Consider the following 25,420-nt stretch of genomic DNA (forward strand, 5'->3'; position numbering starts at 1 on the left):
AACAAATGCAACGGGCAGCATTTCCCCAGAAAACAAACGAAGCGGGCAGCATTTCACCAGAAAACAAACGCAGCGGGCAGCATTTCACCAGAAAACAAACGCAGCGGATAGCATTTCACCAGAAAACAGACTCAGTGGGCCACATTTCACCAGAAAATAAACGCAGCAGGCAGCATTTCACCAGAAAACAGACGTAGTGGGCCACATTTCACCAGAAAATAAACGCAGTGGGCCACATTTCACCAGAAAATAAACGCAGTGGGACACAATTCACCAGAAAACAAACGCAGCGGGCAGCATTTCACCAGAAAGCAAACGCAGCGGGCAGCATTTCACCAGAAAACAAACGCAGTGGGCCAAATTTCACCAGAAAACAAACGCAGCGGGCAGCATTTCACCAGAAGACAAACGCAGCGGGCAGCATTTCACCAGAAGACAAACGCAGTGGGCCACAATTCACCAGAAAACAAACGCAGTGGGCAGCATTTCACAGTAAATAAACACAATGTGGGAAACATAGAATTTAGCAGAAAATAACACAGTGGGCCAAAAAAAGTAATGTACTCACCTGACAGAAGTCTTCTCTCTCTCTCTGCTGGGCTCTGGCGCGCATCTCTCCCGGACGTTCCTTCTGCAGCTGAGTCTCCCGCGCTGCCGCTGACAGGCAGAGTGCAGGGCTATGGGAAGATGGCGCCCGAAGCCCTGTACTGGAGACAAATAGTCTCCAGTACAGGGCTTCGGCGGCCATCTTGCCGTAGCCCTGGTCTGCCTCCCGGGAGACTGCGGGGCTGCGGGCTATGAACTGGCACGGCGGCGTCTAATAGACGCGGCGGCCAGTTCATAAGCAGCGGTGGCGTGCCAGCAAATTAGGCTACGCGTGCCGGGCCCGGCACGCGTGCCATAGGTTCGCCACCACTGGTATAGGGTGTCTGCCTGGGTATTGCATATGTCTGGGTATAGAGTGTCTGCCTGGGTATAGCATGTGCCTGGGTATAGGGTGTCTGCCTGGGTATTGCATATGTCTGGGTATAGAGTGTCTGCCTGGGTATAGCATGTGCCTGGGTATAGGGTGTCTGCCTGGGTATAGCATGTGCCTGGGTATAGAATGTCTGCCTGGTTATAGCATGTGTGTCTGGGTGTAGTGTGTTTGTGCCTGTTTATATCATGTCTGGGTATATTGTGTGTGCATACATACAGCAGAAGGAGGTGGCAGCACTTCACAAGGCAGGCTGCATCTGATTGACCAACTCCGTTTTAATCTGAGGTTAGGGTTCAGTGCATAGTTTGCATCTGTTTTGGACACAAGGGGCTTGATTCACAAAGCGGTGCTAACCTACTTAACACGTCTAAAGTCTATAGGCGCGCTAACCAGGGTGCTAAGTAGGTTAGCACCGGTTTTCTCAATCAGTTCGCGCTCTAAGTACCTCGCGCAAAGTTTTACGCAAGCAAAGTCCTATGCGCGCGCTAAGTCCCATAGGCTTTAATGGGCACTTCGCGCGGAGCGCCCTGCGCTCTGCGCAGTGCGCGCGTAAAGTTTTACGCCCATAAAGTTTTGCACACGTAAAGTTTTACGCGCGAAAAGCTTGTTTAGACGTGCTAAGGGGGTTTTCACAGGCGTGCTAATAGGTAGCACCGCTTTGTGAATCAAGCCCAAGGTATGTATTTAGCCTCTATGGTACCTCTGTTGGTAGTCATTTCAGATGCAGCCTGATTAGAAGCACTGCCAATTTTCTCCCTATATTGTGTGTGTGCCTCAGTATAGCATGTCTGGGTATAGCGTGTGCAGCCATGAGAACCTGATGCAGTGTATGATCTTTATTCTGCTGACATCTGCAGGACACTTACATGGAGACCACAGTGTAGGAATGTTGGATTTAGGAGGAGGCTCCACTCAGATCACATTCCTTCCTCTATCCAAGGTGAGTTCTACTTTCTGTGAATCATGAGTTTTCAGGTAAGGTTCTGTGTTGTTTTCCTCATTTTCTACTTGAATCTCTCTTCTCATAGGACTTGCCAGCAGCTTGTTACCAAATATATTTTACCAGACAACAATTGAGTGGAGGCGTCCAAACATTATAGAACTCATTGTAAACAGTTTAAGAAATAGAGATATGGTTGGCCTACCTCTTCTAAAGGTCTCAATCTAGTCAAAGTGACTTGGTATGCTTTTCAAAGATTTACTGCACACAGTAGGTTTTTGGGGTTTTTTCCCCCTTCCTCGGGTTAAATAGCAGTGAGAAAAATGTGCCCAGCAGCAAAATTACAGTAATTCATATATAAACCAAAGAAATACATGCATGTCATGGCAGAACCATGAGAATTGCAAACGGTATTGTCTACCGATTGTCGATTACAATCCAATCTGAGATTGTATTCAGAAGAGACAGAACACTTGGGGCTTTTTTCAGGCCAGGGACATTCTATTTCTTTCAGACTGGTTAAAGTGTAGACTTTCAATTTGCATGCCAAGAGGGTAGATGGTCTTAAGCTTAGTACGCACATCGTGATTTTACCGATGATTTTCCCATCGACCAATGATTTTTTTAGTGCCGGTAACAGGCACACGACTATGCAACGTCGCTTAGCATCGCGTTGCAATAACGACCGTCGTGGTGGATTGGATCACTAAGATCCCCAACGACTCCCGTGCAAAGTACCGCGATCGCTTGAAGTCTCGTCCTCTTCCGGCATGTATTGTCGCGTGACGTCGGGCGCACCCGTCGACAGGAAGAGGAACAGGAAGATGACCATCGTCAAGAGGACGTTGCAAGACAGGTGACAGGTGAGTACGCAGCTTTGCAATGAAATTTACATGTCACAAGATTTCTGGAGTCCCGCAATGCAGCTTCTCCAAATAGCACATAGCTGCTATACCAAAAAGGTTGATAGCAAATGAGGAAGTTATGCCAGTAGGGGGCCAGCTTCTAATCTCCAAAAGCTACAGGAGATAGCAGCTGTACTCATGGAAATAATAATAAAGCTATTTCATATTTGCTCTCTTCTCAGCTTAACCATCTTTCATCCCTATAAAAAAATATATTACCAAATCCTGGGTATCGTATCATGTCCATGATGCTGACACCTTGTATGATGGGAGTAAATATGAGCAATCATTGGATAATAAATATTATTTTAATATTTCATACAGGAGAATAGTGTTTGGTATAAAAATGTTGCAGATTTCTTCATGGGAAATTAATATTCTATTAGTGTATATGGGCAGTAAGTGATGCCCGAAATATGGACAAAATTAATGACCAACTTTTCTCTTTGGAATTTCGCCTCCCAAACCAGATTTCTCTTTCCGTTGGCCATTTTAATCTCCCGATTTACATTGATCAAGCAACTTCTAGAAGGAGTCCCGTGGGGATAGCGAATACGACAAAAAAAAAGGCGCCGGGTAAAAAGGGCGCACAGTAATTTGTTAGTAAAATATCGTTAATAAATAATGATATTTTACCATGCACAAATGTAACCCTACTCTGGTGTCTCCTATCTCCGGTACCTCTACCCCTGTGCCGGTGCCTCATTTCCCCGCCTTCCTCCCTGTGCAGTGAGTCCCCCGCAGCAGAGCTGAGGCAGACGCATCCATCCTTCCCACTGGCAGGGTCAGCAGCGGCAGTCAGGCGGTCTCAGCCTGTCTCCTCCTCCCTCCTCCTCTCCTGTTCCTGTTGGTCGGCCTGCAGTGGCAGCGGAGGAGGCAGACTGGCTGCAGGGATAAATGGAGGCGGCTGCCTGAGCTGTGCTGCGGGGACAGAAAACTGCGGGGGGAGCTCCAGCACAGGCGGAGAGGCACGGGGGAGCGGAGCAGGAAAAATGTTTGCATGCGGCAAGTGGAATAAATAGGCGCCGCTATAGGACCCATTTTAAAATAGCGGTATTTGAGGGCCCGCGATGCCCGATATATATCGGGCGTCCAAATTTCCGCTCTGACGCCCAAAGACCGCTATTTTGTATTGGCGCCTATGGCGATGCCTATTTGGACCTCTTGCCGCATGCGCCCATTTTTCCTGCCCCAGGAGATAGCTGCTAAGCTGAGACTCACTAAGGACTTTGTAATACCCCAAACTAAAGTTAGACATCTTCCAAAACCTAAGTATTAATTTCTACATTTTTCCCTTTTTATTTCAACACTGTTGTTATTGTTTTCCTAATTGTTATTCATAATATTTTTTCTGCAATATCAATCATTTTATTGAATTTGTTAAATAAAATGACTAAAGTCATTTTGTGGTTATTTACTTGATTTAAGCACCGCAGAATAAACCTCGCTTGTCTAAAGAGGCGCTACCCAGAGAAACCATACTGTTTAATAAGATTAGGTTGTGTTAAGCCCCAGTCTTTTATGCAGCACAATTATCAAACAACTTTTGTTGTGAAACAAGTTGAATCAACCAAAAAAAAAGTTGTTTGCTATTGTTCAAACAACTGATAAGACTGATAAAGGTCCGTACACACGCCGGACTTTAGGCAACGACGGGTCCGTCGTTGCCTCCCGCTGGGTGGGCGTGCCAGCGACAGTCCGGCGTGTGTACGCTCTGTCGTCAGACTGATACGGCTGTTTCTGAGCGATCCGGCGGATCGCTCAGAAACAGCCGTATCAGTCTGACGACAGAGCGTACACACGCCGGACTGTCGCTGGCACGCCCACCCAGTGGGAGGCAACGACGGACCCGTCGTTGCCAAAAGTCCGGCGTGTGTACGGACCTTAAGACGTCAATCCAACTGTTTGAGCTTAGGCCACCTAGTCCTCTATAATAAAACCCCTTTGTCCCATGTACCTGTGTGTGTTTTTGTTGTGCGCATGTGCAGGGAGGGACGCAAAGACACAGGAGAGCTGTGGGGGGCAGGAGGGGCGGGCATGTGCGCACGCACGTGAGCGTGCAGCATGCGCGCGTGCGGCGGGCGGATGTACAGTGACAGACCTAGCCCATTTTTAAATGGGCTAAGGTCACTAGTCCTATATAATAAAACCCCTGTCTCTGCGTCCTGTCCCTGTGTATTTGCTTCCAGACTTGACCGTTTTGCTGTCTGTGAACCTCATTGCATTGTGGGAAATAACGGCTTTCCCAACCAGCAAGCAAGCAACATCTCCCGGTGTGCATATATACAGACAGCAGTGGAGGATGGGGGCGAGCGGGACGCATCTGTGCACGCAATGCTGGGGGGGGGGGTTGGAAGAGGAGCACCTGTAGCCTAGCGCCTATTTTTTAAATGGGTGGGCTTTTTTCCTGGTTATATAATAATAATACATTTCTATAATTAAAGGATACTTTGGAAGAGTCTCCCAAAGGTTTCTTGTCTTCCTTTGAGCTATTCAACAACTCCTATCGTTTGTATACACACAGGTAAGGGGTGTCTGTATACATGTAGGTGAGCGGTGTCTGTATACACAAGTGATGAGTGTCTGTGTAGACACAGGTGAGGGGTGTCTGTATAGATGCAGAGAAGGGGTGTCTGTATAGGAGCAGATGAGGGGTGTCTGTATAGGTGCAGAGAAGGGGTGTCTGTATACGAGCAGATGAGGGGTGTCTGTATAGGTGCAGAGAAGGGGTATCTGTATACGAGCAGATGAGGGGTGTCTGTATAGGTGCAGAGAAGGGGTGTCTGTATAGGAGCAGATGAGCGGTGTCTGTATAGGTGCAGATGAGGGGTGTCTGTATAGGAGCAGATGAGGGGTGTCTGTATAGGAGCAGATGAGGGGTGTCTGTATAGGAGCAGATGAGGGGTGTCTGTATAGGAGCAGATGAGGGGTGTCTGCATAGTGAGTGACATCTAAGTACCAGTTATTTAGTGCTCTTCTCCCAATACTGAATGCTGATATTGTCTTCCCGTTTTCCAGTTACCTGGGTCTTGGACTGAAGTCAGCTCGTGTAGCAATTCTGGAATCTTCCAAGTCTACAGGTAAATTCACCCCCAGCGTTTGTGGCCTCCTGAACTATGTCTGTATGTGTGAATGTACTCACTAAAACGAATTGTCACCATCAGGAAACAACAATTTGGAGAATAGTGCTGTACAGACACATCTCTTGCCTTGAGGCTAGCTATGTGCTATGTTTCAACGGAGCGGGTCGGAGGAACGACAGTCGGCGCCATTGAAGTTGCGGGGGTGGGGCGGGGGGGTCAGGGGTGTGATGGTTTAAAACAACATTGCAATTGGTCCTGTTCAGGGGTTGTCAAGGATCTTGCATGACAGATCCTTAATAGCCCCCGACGCAAACAGGATCAATCGGTGGTTGCTGGACACACAGAACAATCGTTGGCTGAAAAGGTTGTTATCAACCATTTTGGATGACAGTTATTGCATGTGTGTGTGTAGCTTAATTTCCCATGTGTGCCCACTCCAGTGGTGTCATTCTGAGAAGCATGCATAAAACAGGCACCCCCCAACATAAACATTTACCACTTTCAGCTACATTGGTATAATTATTATCATAGACTCAGATAAATAATGCAGGTGTTCTGTAAAGTACACCCCCCCCCCCCCCCCCCCCCGGCATATCTGCTGCTACACTTCCTGCGGGAGAGGGAACCAGTGCTCTTTGCTTGTTGGTAGGGATCTTTTCTGTCCTTGCCATAGTGAAAAGCTGTCCTTCATTTCATTCCAGGTAGGATGATTTTGTTTCTAAGTTTTAGCTTTCTTACCTTTACTCGTTCCACATCTGCTCGATTCCTCCTGGACCTGTGCTAGACACAGAGATGAGAGCAGCGCAGTCACAGGGCAGCTTCCATGGGACTCATTGTAGTGCTGTTATTGGAAATTGCATTTGGGCCAATTCTTTTGTCTTTAGTCCAGCAGGATGAGATCTACCGAAGTCCATGTTTCCCCCCATCATTGATTGGAGTTTGGTCCGTGGATGGTGTCACCTATAAATATGGTGGACAGACTGATGGTGAGTGTCCCCAGTATGTGTGCTGTGTTACTGCACCGTCTAGTCCAGCCTTTCTCAAGCTTTTTACGCTGCAAATAACTTTTGGATCTCAAGGAACCCCTGGAAACAATTGTTTGGTCTCGAGGAACCCCTGCATTTATTTTTCAGGAGGCATGGTCTTTAAAAGTAGGTGAGGCTGTTTATTTCACTAAATCCTATTACACTGCCACTCATACTGTGCTCATTATTATTCTGACCCCCAATTTAGTGGTTCTTTTTACAGTATATATTATATTATATATATTACAATGTGCTTTATTATACTTCCGTCACAATGGGGCAAAATACCAAGGAACCCCTGCAGAGTCCTCAAGGAACCCTGGTTGAGAAAACCTGGTCTAGTCAGTGATTCAGAGGAGTTTCAGCCTCACATATCGATAGTCTTAGCCATGTTTTTTGTAGTGTGTCGCCTGGACAGTAGACAGTTTGGAAACCGATATTGCCAGGAGAGCTCTGAGGTTCGGATCACAATATGTCTGTCATCCTCTGCTATAATGGACTGGGCAGCACACAGAATGTGGACAGGTCCATGACTGTTCTGTGGTCTCTGATGAACTGTGGGCATGCTGTTACCAGGTGTGCATTTGGGCAAAAGACTATCTCCTCAATTTGTCCCTCTGGATGGGTGGCTCTACACAATACAGAGATATTTCTAGATATTTCGCAGACAGCCTCAGACAGGCGACACACCGGTGACTAGTGTTTGAATTGGGGTCATTGAAATTCAGAAACCTGAAATTTGCCCGTTGCCACATTTTAAAACCCAGACATGTGGACAGGGTTAGGAGGAGTTCACTCATTTTGCTCTTCAAATTGCGCTTCACGTAACTCACGTGAAGTAGTAATAAATGAACTCCCCCTGGCCCTGTCCACAACCACCAGAGCCACAAGAAACCACACACACAACCACTGGAGCCACAAGGGACCACTATACACACACAACCACCGGAGCCACAAGGGACCACTATACACACAACCACCGGAGCCACAATAAACCTCACACACAACCACTGGAGCCACAAGGGACCACTGTACACACACAACCACTGGAGCCACGAGGGACTACTATACACACACAACCACTGGAGCCACAAGAAACCACACACACAACCACTGGAGCCACAAGGCACCACTATACACACACAACTACCGGAGCCACGAGACATCACTCACACAACTACTGGAGCCACAAGGGACCACTATACACACACTACCACCAGAGCCACAAGAAACCTCACACACAACCGCTGGAGCCACAAGGGACCACTATACACACACAACCACATGAGCCACAAGAAACCACACATACAACCATGGGAGCCAGAAGGGACCATTATACACACAACCACCGAAGCCACAAGACATCCCACACACAACCACTGGAGCCACACGGGACCCTTATACACACCCAACCACCAGAGCCACAAGAAACCTCACACACCCGCTGGAGCCACAAAGGACCACTATACACACACAACCACTGGAGCCACAAGAAACCACACATACAACCACATCACACACAAAGCATAGACCACCCTTTCAGTTTTGAAATTCATAAAAGACCTTATTTCATATTGCTGCCACCACTGGTGTTAATACAAATCTTTTTTTTTTCTATGAATGGGCAAATGTTGCAATTGCTACATTTAGCATACCGCCGGGGGCTTTTTCATGTCTAACCATGTGCTGCTTGGGGAGGGTTGGAACTCCCTGCAGACCAATTGATCTTACTCCCAGGGCCGGCCAGTGGTGCTCTAAAATTTCTGTTAACTTAGTCCAATGATCCCTATAGGCAGTTACAATGTGAATTCCCATCCCCTTTTCTTCTTCCCTGTCTGGAGTGGGTTCCGTTTCTGTTCTGCTGATTCCCTGGGGGTGAGAGAGAGGTCTCTCCCCATGTCTGTGTGGGTTTCCTCCAGGCACTCCGGTTTCCTCTCACATCTTGTGAGCCCTTCTTAGGGACAGTTAAGTGACAAGGCAATATACTCTGTACAGCGCTGCGGAAGATGTCAGTGCTATGTAAATACTAAATAATATTAATAGCCCCATGCTCCAAAACACTTGTACACAGCTTTATCTTTCCCCCTCCGCCTTGGAAGAACGTCAAGGAACAGGCGGCTCACTCTAAAAAAAAAAAAAAAATAGATATTTTATGCACAGAATAGAACATAAAAAAACAGACCACTCCCCTCCCCTTACCCTAAAGGGGTGAATGGAATATTGATGGATTGAAGGCACCCAGTTTACAATAAAATAATTAAAAGCAGTGTAAATGAAAGCTTATCTCCATAGTAGACAAGGATTCATAGTTTAATTGAAGTAGGACAGATAAGACAACATGTTTCACAGTATTACCACCGCTCATCAAAATAATGCTCATAGCCAACAATATACATTGCATCCTAATAATTCTTGTCATTCAAATGTGGCCTGGTCTAAGGATGTGCTGCCCTTTCGCCTGTTGTCTATAAAAAAAAAAGAAAAAAAAAGTGTAAACAATTTTATGGCCAGCTGCTCCCAGTTTCACGCTATGCTTGTCTGTCAGTTAGAGGTTAGGGATCCTTTCAAAGGGATGGCCTCGTTGCTGTGGAAGTTTCCAGTATAGAATACAATGCATGCAAACTTTTTTGGGAAGCTAACATCTTCCATTAATGTTAATTTGGTTGCATCTGTTTTGAAAGCAAGATGTGTACCCTGCCCACCCATAATTAGGCTTTGCGCACCTATACTGGTAGTCATTCCTGCTTTGGGAAGTGCTGCTACCTCTCCCTGCATCCTAATTACCATATTTTTCGGATTATAAGACGTTCCTGACCATAAGACGCACCTAGATTTATAGAACAAAAGCCAGGGGGAAAATAAATATATATATATATATATATATATATATATATATATATATATATATATATATATATATATATATATATACTAAACCTGGTGCATCCATGGTGAAGGAGCATTTTGTGAATTATGCCCCCTTTGTACCTCATGCCCCCTTGTTCCTCTTGTGTCTCCCTGTATCCTCCTCTGTCCCCCTTGTGTCTGCCTCTGTCATCCTTGTGCCCCCCTCTATGCCCCTTTGTGTCCCCATTGTATCCTTCTCTATGCCCCTTTGTGCCCCCCTGTATCCTCTGTTTGTCCCCCTGTGTCCTTCTCTACATGGGTACATAACAGGGAGTCCCCAACATTACGGCGGGTTGGAGCTTCGTATTGGCAGCCGTTCACAAGTTAGGAACTCCCTGCATATGGACTATAAGTAGAGATGTCGCGAACCTCTGATTTTCGGTTCGCGAACTTCCGCGGAAGGTTCGGTTCGCAGAAAAGTTCGCGAACCGCAATAGACTTCAATGGGGAGGCGAACTTTGAAAAATAGAAAAAATTATGCTGGCCACAAAAGTGATGGAAAAGATGTTTCAAGGGGTCTAACACCTGGAGGGGGGCATGGCGGAGTGGGATACATGCCAAAAGTCCCGGGGAAAAATCTGGATGTGACGCAAAGCAGCGTTTTAAGGGCAGAAATCACATTGAATGCTAAATTGCAGGCCTAACGTGCTTTCAAACATCTTGCATGTGTATACATCAATCAGGGAGTGTAATTAGAGTACTGCTTCACACTGACACACCAAACTCACCGTGTAACGCACCGCAAACAGCTGTTTGTGTAGTGACGGCCATGCTGGACTACTGCGCAACATGGCGAGATTGCTCTTCCTCACTCAGTGATGTCAGGTAATGTGTGACTTCCTTCTCAACTTTCCATGGCATTGTTAAAAAGCTTACGTTTTGTTTTTAAATTACATTTTCTACTTGCTGTGTACTTGTTCAGTACCGCTATAATGAGAATCCTGTGGAGGCGGGCAAGTCTGCCATTGTGACCCCGGGTAATGGCCGGGGAATGAGGGGTTTGAATCCGGTGTGGAGCCTGAGCAACGGCTACCACTACACATCCAAGGAGGGCAGCGGGCAGGCATGCACGCCCGCCCGCCCTGAGGTAGTGACCAAAAATAACAATACAGGAGGAGGACTTTCGAGGCCCTGCTGTGTATTTGAAATGAATGTACTTTAAATCCTTTAACGAGAACCAGTTATGGCGGGAAAAGATGACACCACATTCCTTTCACGAGAATCATATGGAGGCTGGCAAGTCTGCCATTTGTGACCCCGGGTAATGGCCGGGGAATGAGGGATGGAATCCGGTGTGGAGCCTGAGAAACGGCTACCACTACACATCCAAGGAGGGCAGCAGGCAGGCATGCACGCCCGCCCCGAGGTAGTGACCAAAAATAACAATACAGGAGGCGGACTTTCGAGGCCCTGCTGTGTATTTGAAATGAATTAACTTTAAATCCTTTAACAGGAATCCGTTATGGAGGGCAAGTCTGCCATTGTCACTGCGGGGAATGAAGGTTGGATTCCGGCCCGAAGTGGGAGCCTGCTGAGACCCATGCTGTAGCTGCCCTGACCGTGCTTTGCAGACCAGGCATCTGTGGTCAGATGGACCCTTGAGACAGCGGAAGACAAACCAAGTCGAAAGCATTTGCCAAGAATGTTTTACGGAGGGCAAGTTTTTTTGCCCTTTTTTTTTTATTTTTTGAAAATGATAGATGGTTGTATTTTTAAATTGTTTGAAAGTTTAGATGGTTGTATTTTTAAATTGTTTGAAAGTTTAGATGGTTGTATTTTTAAATTGTTTAAAAGTGTATCCATTCAAGTGCAAGTTATGCACTGACTGCCAGGTATAATGTGCAGTCACAGATGCAGTGAAATGTATGCAGTGACTGCAAACAGCCGTTTGTGTAGTGACGGCCGTGCTGGACTGGTGCGCACCATGACGAGAGTGCAGGTGATGGTGGCTTTTCAGCCCATATGCTCGCCCGGCTGATGTAGCTGAATGACAGAACAGTGACTGTCCAGCTGATCAAATTTGGTCTGACCACAATGAAGCAACGACCTTATTATCTTTTGTGTGCCACCCCCACCCGAGGCACTCAAATAGCCGGCGGTCATTGCTTCATTGTGATGCGCAAGCCCCTTCACCGCGGCAAGGTAATGATCACGAAGGGGGATGGGCACATGTACACGCACCAGAAAAATTAGTGTAGCGGAAAAATTCAGGAATCTGCCTAGAGTCCTGGACCCTGTTGGTAGTGGCAGAGAAGGCATTCAAGCGGCCTGCAGGCAGAGATGCTGTGTGTGGGGACTGACTTAGTCTTCGGTCGTGCAGTAGCCCTCCGTGATCCATTCCTCATTCATTTTGATAAAGGTCAGGTACTGAACACTGTCGTGACTTAGGCGACTTCTCTTCTCAGTAACTATGCCTCCAGCTGCACTGAAGGTCCTTTCTGACTGGACGCTTGCGGCAGGGCAAGAGAGAGGTTGTATGGCAAATTGGGACAGCTCTGGCTACAGGTCAAGCCTGCGCAACCAGTAGTCCAAGGGTTCATCGTCGCTTTTCGCAGAGTCTACATCCACACTCAAGGCCAGGTAGTCGGCTACCTGCTGGTCCAGGCGTTGGTGGAGGGTGGATCCGGAAGGACTATGGTGAGGAGTTGGACTAAAGAACGTCCGCATGTCCGACATCACCCTGAGATCGCTGGAGCGTCCTGTTCTTACCTGCGTGGACTTGGGAGGAGGAGGGTTACTGCCAGTGGTACCTTGATTGCGTTGTGCAGCCACATCACCCTTAAATGCATTGTAAAGCGTCATCGACAGCTTGTTCTGCAAGTGCTGCATCCTTTCCGCCTTTTGTTGAGTTGCTAAGAGGTCCGCCACTTTGTGCCTGTACCGAGGGTCTAGTAGCGTGGCCACCCAGTACAGGTCATGAGTTTTTTGATACGGGGGTCCCTCAACAGGCTGGACAACATGAAAGAGGACATCTGCACAAAGCTGGATGCAGACGTACTCTCCATCTCCTCTTGCTCTTCCTCAGTGATGGGACGCAACTCCTCTTCCTCCCCCAGCCACGAACAATACCACGGGAACGTGGAGCAGCAGAAGCCCCCTGTGATAGTTGTTCTCCTTCCGCCGCCTCTTCCTCCTCCACAGAAACACCTTCCTCATCATCGCCATCATCAGAGTCTGACTCCTCTCCTTCCCCACACGACTCCTCTTCTTCCTCCTCCTCCCCCCTCTGTGCTGCCGCCGGTGTTGTGGAAACATCGGGTTCATGTGTAAATGGCTCCCACGACTCCTGCTGCCCTAACTCTTCTTGTTCACGCTCCTCCACAGTTGTATCCACCACTCTACGCACGGCACGCTCCAGGAAATAGGCGTAGGGGATGAAGTCGCTGATGGTGCCCTCATCGCGACTCACCGGTTTGGTCACCTCCTCAAAGGGCTCCATGACCCTGCATGCATTTCGCATCAGTGTCCAGTTGTTGGGCCACAACATCCCCATCCTCCCAGATTGTGTCCTTGTACTGTAATGATACAGGTACTGGGTGACGGCTTTCTCCTGGTCTAGCAGGCGAGAGAACATCAGCAGGGTGGAATTCCAGCGAGTCGGGCTATCGCAAATCAGGCGTCTCACCGGCAAGTTGATTCTACGCTGAATCTCCGCAAAGCGTGCCATGGCCTTGTAAGAGCGCCTGAAATGCCCACACAACTTCCTGGCCTGCTTCAGGATGTCCTCTAAGCCTGGGTACTTGGACACAAATCTTTGCACGACCAGATTAAGCACATGTGCCATGTAGGGTATGTGTGTCAGCTTTCCCAAATTCAACGCAGCAATGAGATTGCTGCCATTGTCACACACCACGTTGCCGATCTCAAGCTTGTGCGGGGTCAGCCATTGCTCCACCTGTTTGTTAAGAGCAGCCAGGAGAGCTGCTCCAGTGTGACTCTCCGCTTTCAGGCAAGACATGTCTAACACTGCATGACACCGTCGCACCTGGCATGCAGCATAGGCCCTGGGGTGCTGGGGCTGTGTAGCTGGAGAGGAGATGGCGGCACCAGCCAAGGAGGAGGAGGATGACGACAGCGAAGCGGTGATAGCAGGTGGAGAGGAGGTGGCTGGAGGCCTGCCTGCAAGCCGTGGAGGTGTGACAAGTCGGTCCTCTGCGCAGCCACGTACTCCCTGCTTGCTGCCATCGGTCACCAGGTTGACCCAATGGGCTGTGTATGTAATGTAGTGGCCCTGCCCGTGCTTGGCAGACCAGGCATCCGTGGTCAGGTGGACCCTTGACCCAACGCTGTGTGCCAGAGATGACACCACTTGCCTCTCAACTGCACGGTACAGTTTGGATATGGCCTTTTGTGAAAAATAATTGCGGCCTGGTATCTTCCACTGCGGTGTACCAATGGCCACAAACTTACGGAAAGCCTCCGACTCCACCAGCTTGTATGGTAATAGCTGGCGAGCTAATAGTTCTGCCACGCCAGCTGTCAGACGCCGGGCAAGAGGGTGACTGGCAGACATTTGCTTCTTCCGCTCAAATACTTCCTTCACAGACAGCTGGGTACTGCTGTGGGCAGAGGAGAAGGAACCAGGGAAGAGGCGGTGTGGAGGAGGGTGGCTGTGAAGGTGCAAGGGAGAAAGTGGATGAAGACGATGCACCTGAAGGAGGAAGAGGAGAAGGAGGAGGAGATGACTCCATGATAGAAGCAGAGGGAGCTCGTCCTCAGAAACAGCTGGGGGCAGTGTCCGGCGCCATGTATCGCCAGCTATGGCCAGACAGCCAACATGCCCTTCAACGTTAGCTGCTGATGCCACCGTAGCGCCATCAGCCCAGGGGGGCTCAGCGGTTTGGAAATTTTTTAACGTGTGTGTCTCAGATCGGAGCAAAGCCATCTGTTGTCTCTGCCAGCAAAAATTGAGCCGTGGAAAGGCCAACTCTCACGTAGGGACAAGTGCCTTACGAAGGCACCTGAAGAGAAGGCACAAACAGCTATGGCAAGAACACCGGAGGAAAAGCAGCACCCCTCAAAAGACAAGCCACTCTAGTCCTCTCTGAATCCTCCTCTGAACTGTCCCCCTGGTCATCTCCTCTACCGGGAACATATGTGGTATCCGTATAATCGTCATCATAATCCTCCTGGCCAGCTGCGCTTTCCTCAGAAACCTCCTCAACTGCACCAACTTCAGGTGGTCTATCATCCACATCCACACACGTTACGTCCATACTATCGCCACCTAACTCAGACGTAGGAGGTGGTGTACCTGCGCCTTTTTCTTGTTGTTGCAGTAGTGGCTGTGAATCGGTGATTTCACCACCACCACCACCAAATAACTCCTGCGAAGTGTCAAATGCAGCAGATGTGGTGCTTGTTGTAGCGCTGGTGGCTGCGGGAGATGAGGTGTTCTGTGTTAAATACTCAATCACCTCCTCACGATTTTGGGAAGTGATGGCACGTGCCTTCTTCTGAGCACTGTATTTTGGGGCAGGTCCGTACGAAATCACAGCAACACCACCTAGTACAGACCTGCCGGTGCCTGGTGGCCTTCCTCTGGGTCTGCCTCTACCTCTTCCTCTACCTGGTTTGTCCATTTTGTCCATCTAGGGGGGATGCTAGATATATGCAGTGAGCTGGGTTTACTCAACACAACAGGTAGTAGGTATATGCAGTGAGCTGGGTTCACTCAACACAACAGGTAGTAGGTATATGCAGTGAGCTGGGTTCACTCAACACAACAGGTAGTAGCTATATGCAGTGAGCTGGGTTCACTCAACACAACAGGTAGTAGGTGTATGCAGTGAGCTGGGTTTACTCAACACAACAGGTAGTTATGTGCAGTGATGAGGTGGGTTAAGTAAACACAACAGGTAGTAGGTATATGCAATGAGCTGGGTTCACTCAACACAACAGGTAGTAGGTATATGCAGTGAGCTGGGTTCACTCAACACTATAGGTAGTAGGTATATGCAGTGAGCTGGGTTCACTCAACACAACAGGTAGTAGGTATATGCAGTGAGCTGGGTTAACTCAACACAACAGAGTTGACCCTCAGTGCATTATGGGGCGAATCGAACTTCCGGAAAAGTTCGCCTGGCGCAGGCGAACGTGAACCCCCAATGTTCGCCTGGAACCGTTCGCCGGCGAACCGTTCGCTACATCTCTAACTATAAGACGCAGTGACTTTTTTCCCCTCTTTTTGGGGAGAAAAAGTTAGTCTTATAGTCCAAAAAATACAGTAAATAAATCAAGTCTTAAAAAAAAATATATTAACCAAAAAATATTTACATAGTTCTAATCATGAGATTTTTTTTTATTCATAAGTAGTGTAAGTGTAGTGAATAATTGTGTTTTTTCACGGCTTCTGTCATCATACAACATCCATGATTCTGGTGGAGTTGCTCTGTGTAGACGTTATTGCCACTATCTGTGAACTGATAATCTCCCCCTGCCTCGTTGCCAGGCCGCTCTGGATTTACTTTGTGCTATTCCGAGGCTCTGCGGGTCTTGAAGGGAAAACTGCACCATGTGGAGGAGATTGTCCACCGGCCGTTCTACGTCTTTTCCTACTTCTACGACCGAGCTGTGGACAGCGGTCTAATTGGTGAGTTGCAGATGCACACAAAGCAGCTGCTCCCTGGAACTCCTCCTCTTATTGCTGCTCTTTCATTCCAGATTATGAGGCTGGTGGTGTGCTAGAAGTCCGGGACTTTCTCCAGAAAGCCAAAGAAGGTAAAATAGACAGATGAACTGGGGAGCCATTACTGTGACCGGTGGCATAAATAAGGAGCTTAGGGCCCCAGTACGAGTTTTACATGGTGTTCCAAGCACTCTATTGCTATGGAGTCTAAAAACTTATGAAGGACAGCTGCCGTGTCAGAGAGGTGTAAATAGAGTAAGGAACCAGTTTGCTAAGGATTACCACTATTCAATACACATATACAGGTCTGGATTTACCTCACAGGAGCCTATAGGCACAGATGACCTGGCACCTTAGACTTCACCCATGAACCTACAAATCCCAGCCAAACAATGCTTCAAGTGTGCTGGCTGGCCAAGCTGTCACTTCCCCCTTCTTCAGTTGCCTGTCATAAGTAACTACAGGTGCCCCTTAGTATTGGGTAACCAGAAGTACCCTCAATATGGAGTAGCTAGAGGTGCTTCCAAGTATTTGGTAGCTAGAGCAACCTCAGTATTAAGTAGGTAGAGATGCCCCTGACTGAAGGGAGATCTTATCAGTGGAATGGCAAAAGCAGGGTGAGTAACCTCTCATTTGCATTCTCATCAGGGAAGAAGGGAGGGGAGCGGGCCACCTTTCCATCATCAGACGCCTGTAGGCACATGCCTACAAAGCCTTATGGTAAATTCTGCCCTGCAGAGGTGTATTACCAGCATAGCACCAATAAATAGCTAAGAAGATGGATGAAGGAGGGCCCCTGGTCGACCCCTCTGGTCCAGGGGCCCCGGTGCATCCCCTATTGCTACGCCACTGTGACCATGACTGCCGGGAGAGTACTATACGGGCACCAGGCAATGTGATGTACAGCTTCTCTATCTGCACAAATGCGTTTCCCGGGTAATATTTAAGGCCTGTACACAACGAAAATCACTAAGCGCAAAATGCAATGAGCCCATCTTTTTCTGTTGCAAGCAGGGCCGTGCCAAGGCAGAGGCCGGACAGGCTACAGCCTCTGAGCGCTTCCCCTAGAGGGCGCATTCCTCTTCACTCTCCCCACTTGCCCCATTCCTTTGCTCTCTTCCCTCCTGCTCTGCAATCTCCCCTGCTACTAATCTCTATGAATCCCCTCATTGTCCACCTCCTATGTGGCACAGAGTGCTCCCTCCTGCCCTGAGGTGTAACAGCCGCGCTATCATCAAAGAGATGACAGGCACGGCTGTGTGCATTGTGTTGCTAGGCAACAGCAGGAAGCCGACTTGTGCTGGAATGGAACTGTTGTCGGCTTCCTGCAGAGTTGCCTCAGGATTACTTATTATGCAAGTGTGAATCTGTGAGCTGAATGAGGGACCCCCTGCTAGGATTCAGGCAGCCGTGCTGACCCTGCCCACTGATCAATGAACAGGAGGGACAGAGACCCAGCTGTTGTCACCTGGGAAGAAGCAGGTATGGTGAGGGGAATGAGGGCTTTGAAAGGGCAGAAAGATAATCACATACTGCAATATGAGAGAGAGCGAGAGAGCGAGAGAGCGCGTGTGTACATACATTCAAATGTACCAGAGATTAAGAAAGGCAGAAATAATTTTTACTTACCTGGGACTTCTTCCAGCACACTTTAGTAGTTTAGCTCCCGTGATATCTTCCCAGCCTCGTGCACCCCCTGATCGCGGTTCTGCAGCAGGAAGTGTTCTGTGCATATGAAGTTTAAAGTGTCAGGCTCTATACTTACCTGGGGCTTCCTTAAGCTTTGTTAAAGTTGCTTGTCCCATGCCGTCTCCCTGGGTGACTCCTGTTACCAGCAATTGTCCCCGAATGCCTGGCCGAGTCGCGCTTCCCCGTCAAGCTCCTGACCCTGGGAGCGTTCCCTACGTCCTTGCAGTAGTGCTATTTTTTTGCACTTTGGAATCTCTGCCTCTGGTGCTGGGAAGCCTTGTCCCGGCCCTGGTTGCAAGCTCTTGTGGGATTGTTGACCTAAAAAAAAAAGCATTGAAAATCACGATTGCATTTTTTACTGCACTTCGCAAACGCTCAAAACATACTGCAGTCACTGAGACTTTACTAAAATCGCATTGCACCACTATATACAATGTTTTGCGATTCTCAAATTCTCAAATCAAAGTGCATCCAGTGTGTACAGATCCTTAGATAATGAAGGGTTATGGAGGGGTGTGGTCAGAGGGCAAGGAATACATGTTGTTAAAACAGAATCATACTTTATGTATATTTTAATAGAGGTAAGTTTAGGCCTCTGTACCATGTGTTTCCAGTGTGTGATCACATGACCAGCGAGTCGCCCCATAGTCACTTCTTGTGCATGGATCTCACCTATATCAGCGCTCTGCTGCGAGATGGGTTAGGCTTTGAAGAAGGAACAACTCTGCAGGTAAAGAACCTCACAGCTTTTTGCTGCCTCTGCTGGTCAGGGTTGCATGTAAAGAACCTCTCAGCTCTCTGCTGCCTCTGCTGGTCAGGGTTGCATGTAAAGAACCTCAACTCTCTGCTGCCTCTGTTGGTCAGGGTTGCATGTAAAGAACCTCACAGCTCTCCGCTGGTCAGGGTTGCAGATAAAGAACCTCACAGCTTTTTGCTGCCTCTGCTGGTCAGGGTTGCATGTAAAGAACCTCTCAGCTCTCCGCTGCCTCCGCTGGTCAGGGTTGCAGATAAAGAACCTCACAGCTTTTTGCTGCCTCTGTTGGTCAGGGTTGCATGTAAAGAACCTCACAGCTCTCCGCTCTCTGCTGGTCAGGGTTGCAGATAAAGAACCTCACAGCTCCCTGCTGGTCAGAATTGCATGTAAAGAACCTCTCAGCTCTCTACTGGTCAGGGTTGCATGTAAAGAACCTCTCAACTCTCTGCTGCCTCTGTTGGTCAGGGTTGCATGTAAAGAACCTCACAGCTCTCCGCTGGTCAGGGTTGCAGATGAAGAACCTCTCAGCTCTCTGCTAGTCAGAATTGCATGTAAAGAACCTCTCAGCTCTCTGCTGGTCAGAATTGCATGTAAAGAACCTCTCAGCTCTCTGCTGGTCAGGGTTGCAGATAAATAACCTCTCAGCTCTCTGCTACCTTCATTGGTCAGGGATGCAGGTGAAAAACCTCTTAGCTCTCTGCTTCCTTCGCTGCCCAGGGTTGCATGTAAAGAATCTCTCCGCTCTCTGCTGGTCAGAGTTGCATGTAAAGAACCTCTCAGCTCTCTGCTGGTCAGGGTTGCATGTAAAGAACCTCTCCACTCTCCGCTGCTCAGGGTTGCACGTAAAGCACCTCTCCACTCTCCGCTGCTCAGGGTTGCATGTAAAGAACCTCTCCGCTGGTTAGGGTTGCAGATAAAGAATCTCTCCCCTCTCTGCTGCCCAGGGTTGCATGTAAAGAATCTCTCAGCTCTCTGCTGCCTCTGCTGGTCAGGGTTGCATGTAAAGAACCTCTCAGCTCTCTGCTGCCTCTGCTGGTCAGGGTTGCATGTAAAGAACCTCTCAGCTCTCTGCTGCCTCTGCTGGTCAGGGTTGCATGTAAAGAACCTCTCAGCTCTCTGCTGCCTCTGTTGGTCAGGGTTCCATGTAAAGAACCTCTCTGCTTTCTGCTACCTCCGCTGGTCAGGGTTGCAGGTAAAGAAGCTCTCCGCTCTCTGCTGGCCAGAGTTGCATGTAAAGAACTTCTCCGCTCTCTGCTGGTCAGAGTTGCATGTAAAGAACCTATCCGCTCTCTGCTGCCCAGGGTTGCATGTAAAGAACCTATCCGCTCTCTGCTGCCCAGGGTTGCATGTAAAGAACCTCTCCGCTCTCTGCTGGTCAGGGTTGTATGTAAAGAACCTCTCCGCTCTCTGCTGGTCAGAGTTGCATGTAAAGAACCTATCCGCTCTCTGCTGCCCAGGGTTGCATGTAAAGAACCGCTCCGCTCTCTGCTGGCCAGAGTTGTATGTAAAGAACCTCTCCGCTTTCTGCTGGTCAGAGTTGCATGTAAAGAACCTCTCCGCTCTCTGCTGCCTCTGCTGGTCAGGGCTGCATGTAAAGTAGAGTTCCCCAACCCTGTCCTCAAGGCCCACCAACAGTACAGGTTTTGTAGAAAACCACAAACCTGCACAGGTGAGGTAATTGGTGTCTCAGCAGAGCTGATTAACTGCCTGCGTGGATTTCCACAATACATGCACTGTTGGTGGGCCTTAAAGATAGGGTTGGGGAACACTGATGTAAAGAACCTATCTGCTCTCTGCTGGTCAGGTTTGCATGTAAAGAACCTCTCCACTCTCTGCTGCTCAGGGTTGCATGTAAAGAACCTCTCCGCTCTCTGCTGCTCAGGGTTGCAAGTAAAGAACCTCTCCGCTGGTTAGGGTTGCAGATAAAGAATCTCTCCCCCCTCTGCTGCCCAGGGTTGCATGTAAAGAACCTCTCAGCTCTCTGCTGGTCAGGGTTGCATGTAAAGAACCTCTCAGCTCTCTGCTGCCTCTGTTGGTCATGGTTGCATGTAAAGAACCTCTCAGCTCTCTGCTGCCTCTGCTGGTCAGGGTTGCATGTAAAGAACCTCTCTGCTCTCTGCTGCCTCTGCTGGTCAGGGTTGCATGTAAAGAACCTCTCTGTTTTCTGCTACCTCCGCTGGTCAGGGTTGCAGGTAAAGAAGCTCTCCGCTCTCTGCTGGCCAGAGTTGTATGTAAAGAACCTATCCGCTCTCTGCTGCCCAGGGTTGCATGTAAAGAACTTCTCAGCTAGTCAGGGTTGCATGTAAAGAACCTCTCCGCTCTCTGCTGCCTCTGGTTGCATGTAAAGAACCTCTCCGCTCTCTGCTGCCTCTGCTGGTCAGGGTTGCATGTAAAGAACCTATCCGCTCTCTGCTGGTCAGGGTTGCATGTAAAGAACCTATCCGCTCTCTGCTGGTCAGGGTTGCATGTAAAGAACCTCTCCACTCTCTGCTGCCTCTGCTGTTCAGGGTTGCTCATAACATCTGAATTTTCTTTATAGCTAAGGAAGAAGGTGCGTGGGGTGGAGACGAGCTGGACTCTGGGCGCAGCCTTCCAAGTTCTCCAAACTTTTGTTCCTACCTTTTAGGAGGAATATTCGCCTCTTCCCGTAAGCTCAGGCACAGAATGGAGTATCAACCACTTGGATAAATGGGAAAGTTAATAAAACATTTATTGACTGAGCTCTTCAAACTTGTCTGAGAAAATTGTCATCAAGCCACCATCTTGTGGAATTACAGGAAATTGCTAGAACACATGCATGAAGAGAGCATATGGGGTGGAGCCAGTGGAAGGGTGTACAATAAGGGGTGGAGCCAGCAGAAGTGTGGATAATAAGGGATGGAATCAATTGTGAGGGGTCAATTTTAGGTCAAAATCAATCAAAAAAAGATTTATTTTGGAAATTGATTCTTTGCAAATTTAATCGCTCTGATATAATCTGATGGGAAAATTGGTGTATGGGCATCTTAAGGGTAATTCAATAGGATAGAGAGAGGGAAAGGGGGCAGTGGTATTCTGGAGAAACTGTGGCCATTTGAACCTGCATCTCCCTTGCTGCGGATGGCGTTTGCTATTGCAGACCCATGAAGCTTTGTATTCCTTGTTACTCATAGTAGCTGTGGATCATGGCTGTGCTAAACGGACTGTTAATATATTACAGAAGAGATGAGAATAAAATGAATTTATCCATTGCTGTCATCGGTTTAGCTAGTGTCACCCAACCATATCATCACACGGTGTAAAATGAAGGATGAAGCCAGAGGAAAGGCATACATTGAGAAACAGAGCCAGAGGAAGGTTGTAAAGCAAAGGATGGAGAGAGACTGGATGCACAGTACGGGATGGAGACAGAGGCTGGCACAGACTAGGTGGTCATGTGATCCGGTCAATCATGCAGCCGCACATATAAAAATCTCATCTTTCAAATGTCAAGGTTATAGATAAGTGTACTGTGTGAAGACTGAAAAGAAGAAGTTTAAAAATCACATTACTGCAGCAGATATATATATATATATATATATATATATATATATACACACACACACATTTTCTCAATGATTACAAATATTATTAATCTAAATATTAATAATCAATACAGTTCTTCTAAAGAAAGAAATAATTATTGTTAAAACCTATAAATACATATAATATAATTTAATACTTTGAATTACATTTAATGCTGGATTCTGCAGTGAAAGTTTCAAAACACATTAGAAGTGTTCCACATGAATGTTTGGGTTAAGAAGTCTTATCAAAAATTCGGGAATGTCAATAGATTTTTTCTATTGTTCCGTATTTAAGACAATTATTCCACCTGGCGGCTTCATAGTCTTATAATTAATAATATTAATACTGCTTGTTATTTATTCATTATGATGAAATGACGAAATCTGCCGGAGGAAAGGCAAATATATAGAACATGATTTTATATTATTACATTTTAAAGCAGAATATAACCCAGCATTTCAACTTTGCTCTAAAACATTATTTACAGCATATTATATGCAACCAGCATTTTTTTTTTTACTAGACCAGCATTGGAAGGGTTACACACAGAGCTTTAAAGTTCCGTGGAGAGAAATGCAGACGCATCCGAAGTTTAGATAGATACATTTAAGCAAACACAATGGCCTCGATTCATAAAAGTGTGTGCGGTTAATGAAATCCGTGCAGGAAAACTCCGCACACTGTATTTCACACTTCTGGGTGGTCATTCATAACATTTTGTCAGTTGCGATAACAGAGCGGACATCTCCCGCTCTAGGCTGGCGGAAGGCATGCGGAAACATAGGAAGCTGCCGGAGTCCCTCTGTGCGTTACTCTCTGTGCTGCTGCTTGGGAGGTCTGTCCCATTCACTTGCACGTATTCCGCATGGTTATCGCTACATCTCGAGGTAGCGGTAATCCCCAGCCGCATACCGCTTGCGGTAATTTTTATGAATGGGCATTTTGTTACTTTTATTAACATAATCACCGCACAAGGCGGTGATTTATTGCTCTGCTCGCAAATGTCAGCTTTTCATGCGGAAACAGCCTTTATGAATACACATTTTGCTTAGTTGTCGGTAAAGTCATCTGTCTTCAGCATTTCCGCATGCGGGAATGCTTTATGAATCGAGGCCAATGTAACAAGTGTGGAATGTGACTCACACTCTGACTGTGCAGGAGCTCCCAGACACAGAGAGAGTGAGTCACATTCCTCAATTGTTACATTGTGTTTAATTAAATGTATCTATCTAAACTTCGGATGCGTCTGCATTTCTCTCCTCGGAACTTTAAAGCTCTGTGTGTAACCCTTCCAATGCTGGTCTAGTAAAAAAAAATGCTGGTTGCATATAATATGCTGTAAATAATGTTTTAGAGCAAAGTTGAAATGCTGGGTTATATTCCGCTTTAATGTGCAATTACTGTATTTTTTGGACTAAAAGACTCACTTTTTCTCCCCCAAAAGTAGGGGGAAAAAGTCACTGCGTCTTATATTCCAAATGCAGAGTTTCTGACTTATGAACGCCTGCCAATATTAACCTCCAGCCCACCGCAATGTTGGGGACTCCCTGTACTGTGCCCCTGCAGAGGAGGACACAGGGGGACAAATGGAGGATACAGGGGGACACAAAGGGGTAAAGAGGAGGACAGAGGCAGACACATGGGGGAAACGAGGACACAAGGGTTACAGAGGAGGACACAGGGAGACATAAGAAGTACAAGGGGGCATACTCCATCAGATGCCTATTCCCCATGGATGCACCAGGTTTAGTATAGGTTTTTTTCCCCGGGTTTCTGTCCTCTAAACCTAGGTGTGTCTTATGGTCAGGAGCGTCTTATAGTCAGAAAAATACGGTATATCTTACATGATTGTTTTAAGAAGAATTATAAGCTTTATATTTAAATAAGTATAATAGAAGCCCTAAGAAAGCCGGTGAAACTCCGGTAGGGGGCCGCTTATCCACATGGGACGCCACGCCGCCATACCATAGCGCTGCCCTGAGACGCCACCCCACACTCTTGCCAACTGCTGTGGGCTATTGCGCAGGCAGACGCTGTCAACAGACCTGCATGAGCGTCCTTCCAGCTGAGACAGCCGCACATTGTGACACATGCTTTGGACACATGAGTGGCCTGTGACCCGGGCAACACGGACATTTGCAGTGACTACAGCCGACCATCTGCCAGATTCAATCGAGGAGTGGGTGAGACAAGCTGTTGTGCATGCTGTGCCATATATACTAAGGGGCTTTGAGCCTGTGGAACCGCTTTGCCAAACGTAATGTACAGGGTGCTCCTGTTGCCACCTCTTGCTTAACAGCTTGGATAGCTGGAACTGTTGTGGTGATTTGGCTTAGGTCCATGAAATACCTTAGAAGTTTGCTACTGCTTCTTGTGCCAAGCAGCTTATGCTGTCTATGTCAAGCACTTGCTAAAAGGTCCTGGTTGCTGCTTTTTTCCATCATTTGCTGCATGATTACATGGAACTAACAACTTTATAACCATACTAACCAAGAGGATCTAACCTTTTAAACATTGCACTTGTTGTTATCCTATGAGTGTTTGTGCGGTGCACCAGTGAGTGGGTTGCTAGCTGCGTGTGTGGTGGCCATCTCATGCGCTTTTAATGTACTTTTTAATATTTGTGCTATTCAACATTGAGAATAAAAACAACAGTTTGTATTTTTTGGAATTTGTTGGTAAATTGTTTTTTGTATGACACACATGCCAGCCTTACTGAACCATGTCTAATTGTTTCAAATATATATTAGAAGCCCTGTATATTTCAATAAGACTTAAATTGCTAAGGACTCGTTACAGTGTGTCAACCTGACCAATCTTATGTCTGGGAAAGGACAGACACATTCCAAACTAATTAGCAGAAGGACACATTATCAGAAATGCATCATGAATGACATTGTTTAATGTTTGAAAGTCCCAATGTCTGGGGCAAATAAGTCAACCAGCAAACAAGATGGCTGGTGA

General features: G+C 47.5%; 1 protein-coding gene across 1 annotated transcript in view; it reads left to right on the forward strand.

Annotated features, from left to right (window-relative positions):
• The window catches only part of ENTPD5 (ectonucleoside triphosphate diphosphohydrolase 5 (inactive)), a 38,553-nt gene extending 16,415 nt beyond the window's left edge, over nt 1–22,138 (forward strand). Inside the window, exons 7-14 of the mRNA XM_068254358.1 lie at nt 1,837–1,919; nt 5,269–5,348; nt 5,843–5,904; nt 6,792–6,893; nt 16,291–16,431; nt 16,503–16,559; nt 18,771–18,886; nt 21,450–22,138. Of these exons, the coding sequence (XP_068110459.1) occupies nt 1,837–1,919; nt 5,269–5,348; nt 5,843–5,904; nt 6,792–6,893; nt 16,291–16,431; nt 16,503–16,559; nt 18,771–18,886; nt 21,450–21,536 (728 nt within the window). The 3' untranslated portion in view covers nt 21,537–22,138. The remainder of the gene's footprint in view (nt 1–1,836; nt 1,920–5,268; nt 5,349–5,842; nt 5,905–6,791; nt 6,894–16,290; nt 16,432–16,502; nt 16,560–18,770; nt 18,887–21,449) is intronic.
• Nucleotides 22,139–25,420: the final 3,282 nt, after the last annotated feature.

This window comes from Hyperolius riggenbachi, chromosome 9 (assembly GCF_040937935.1).
Source record: "Hyperolius riggenbachi isolate aHypRig1 chromosome 9, aHypRig1.pri, whole genome shotgun sequence".
Classification (NCBI taxonomy): Eukaryota; Metazoa; Chordata; class Amphibia; order Anura; family Hyperoliidae; genus Hyperolius; species Hyperolius riggenbachi.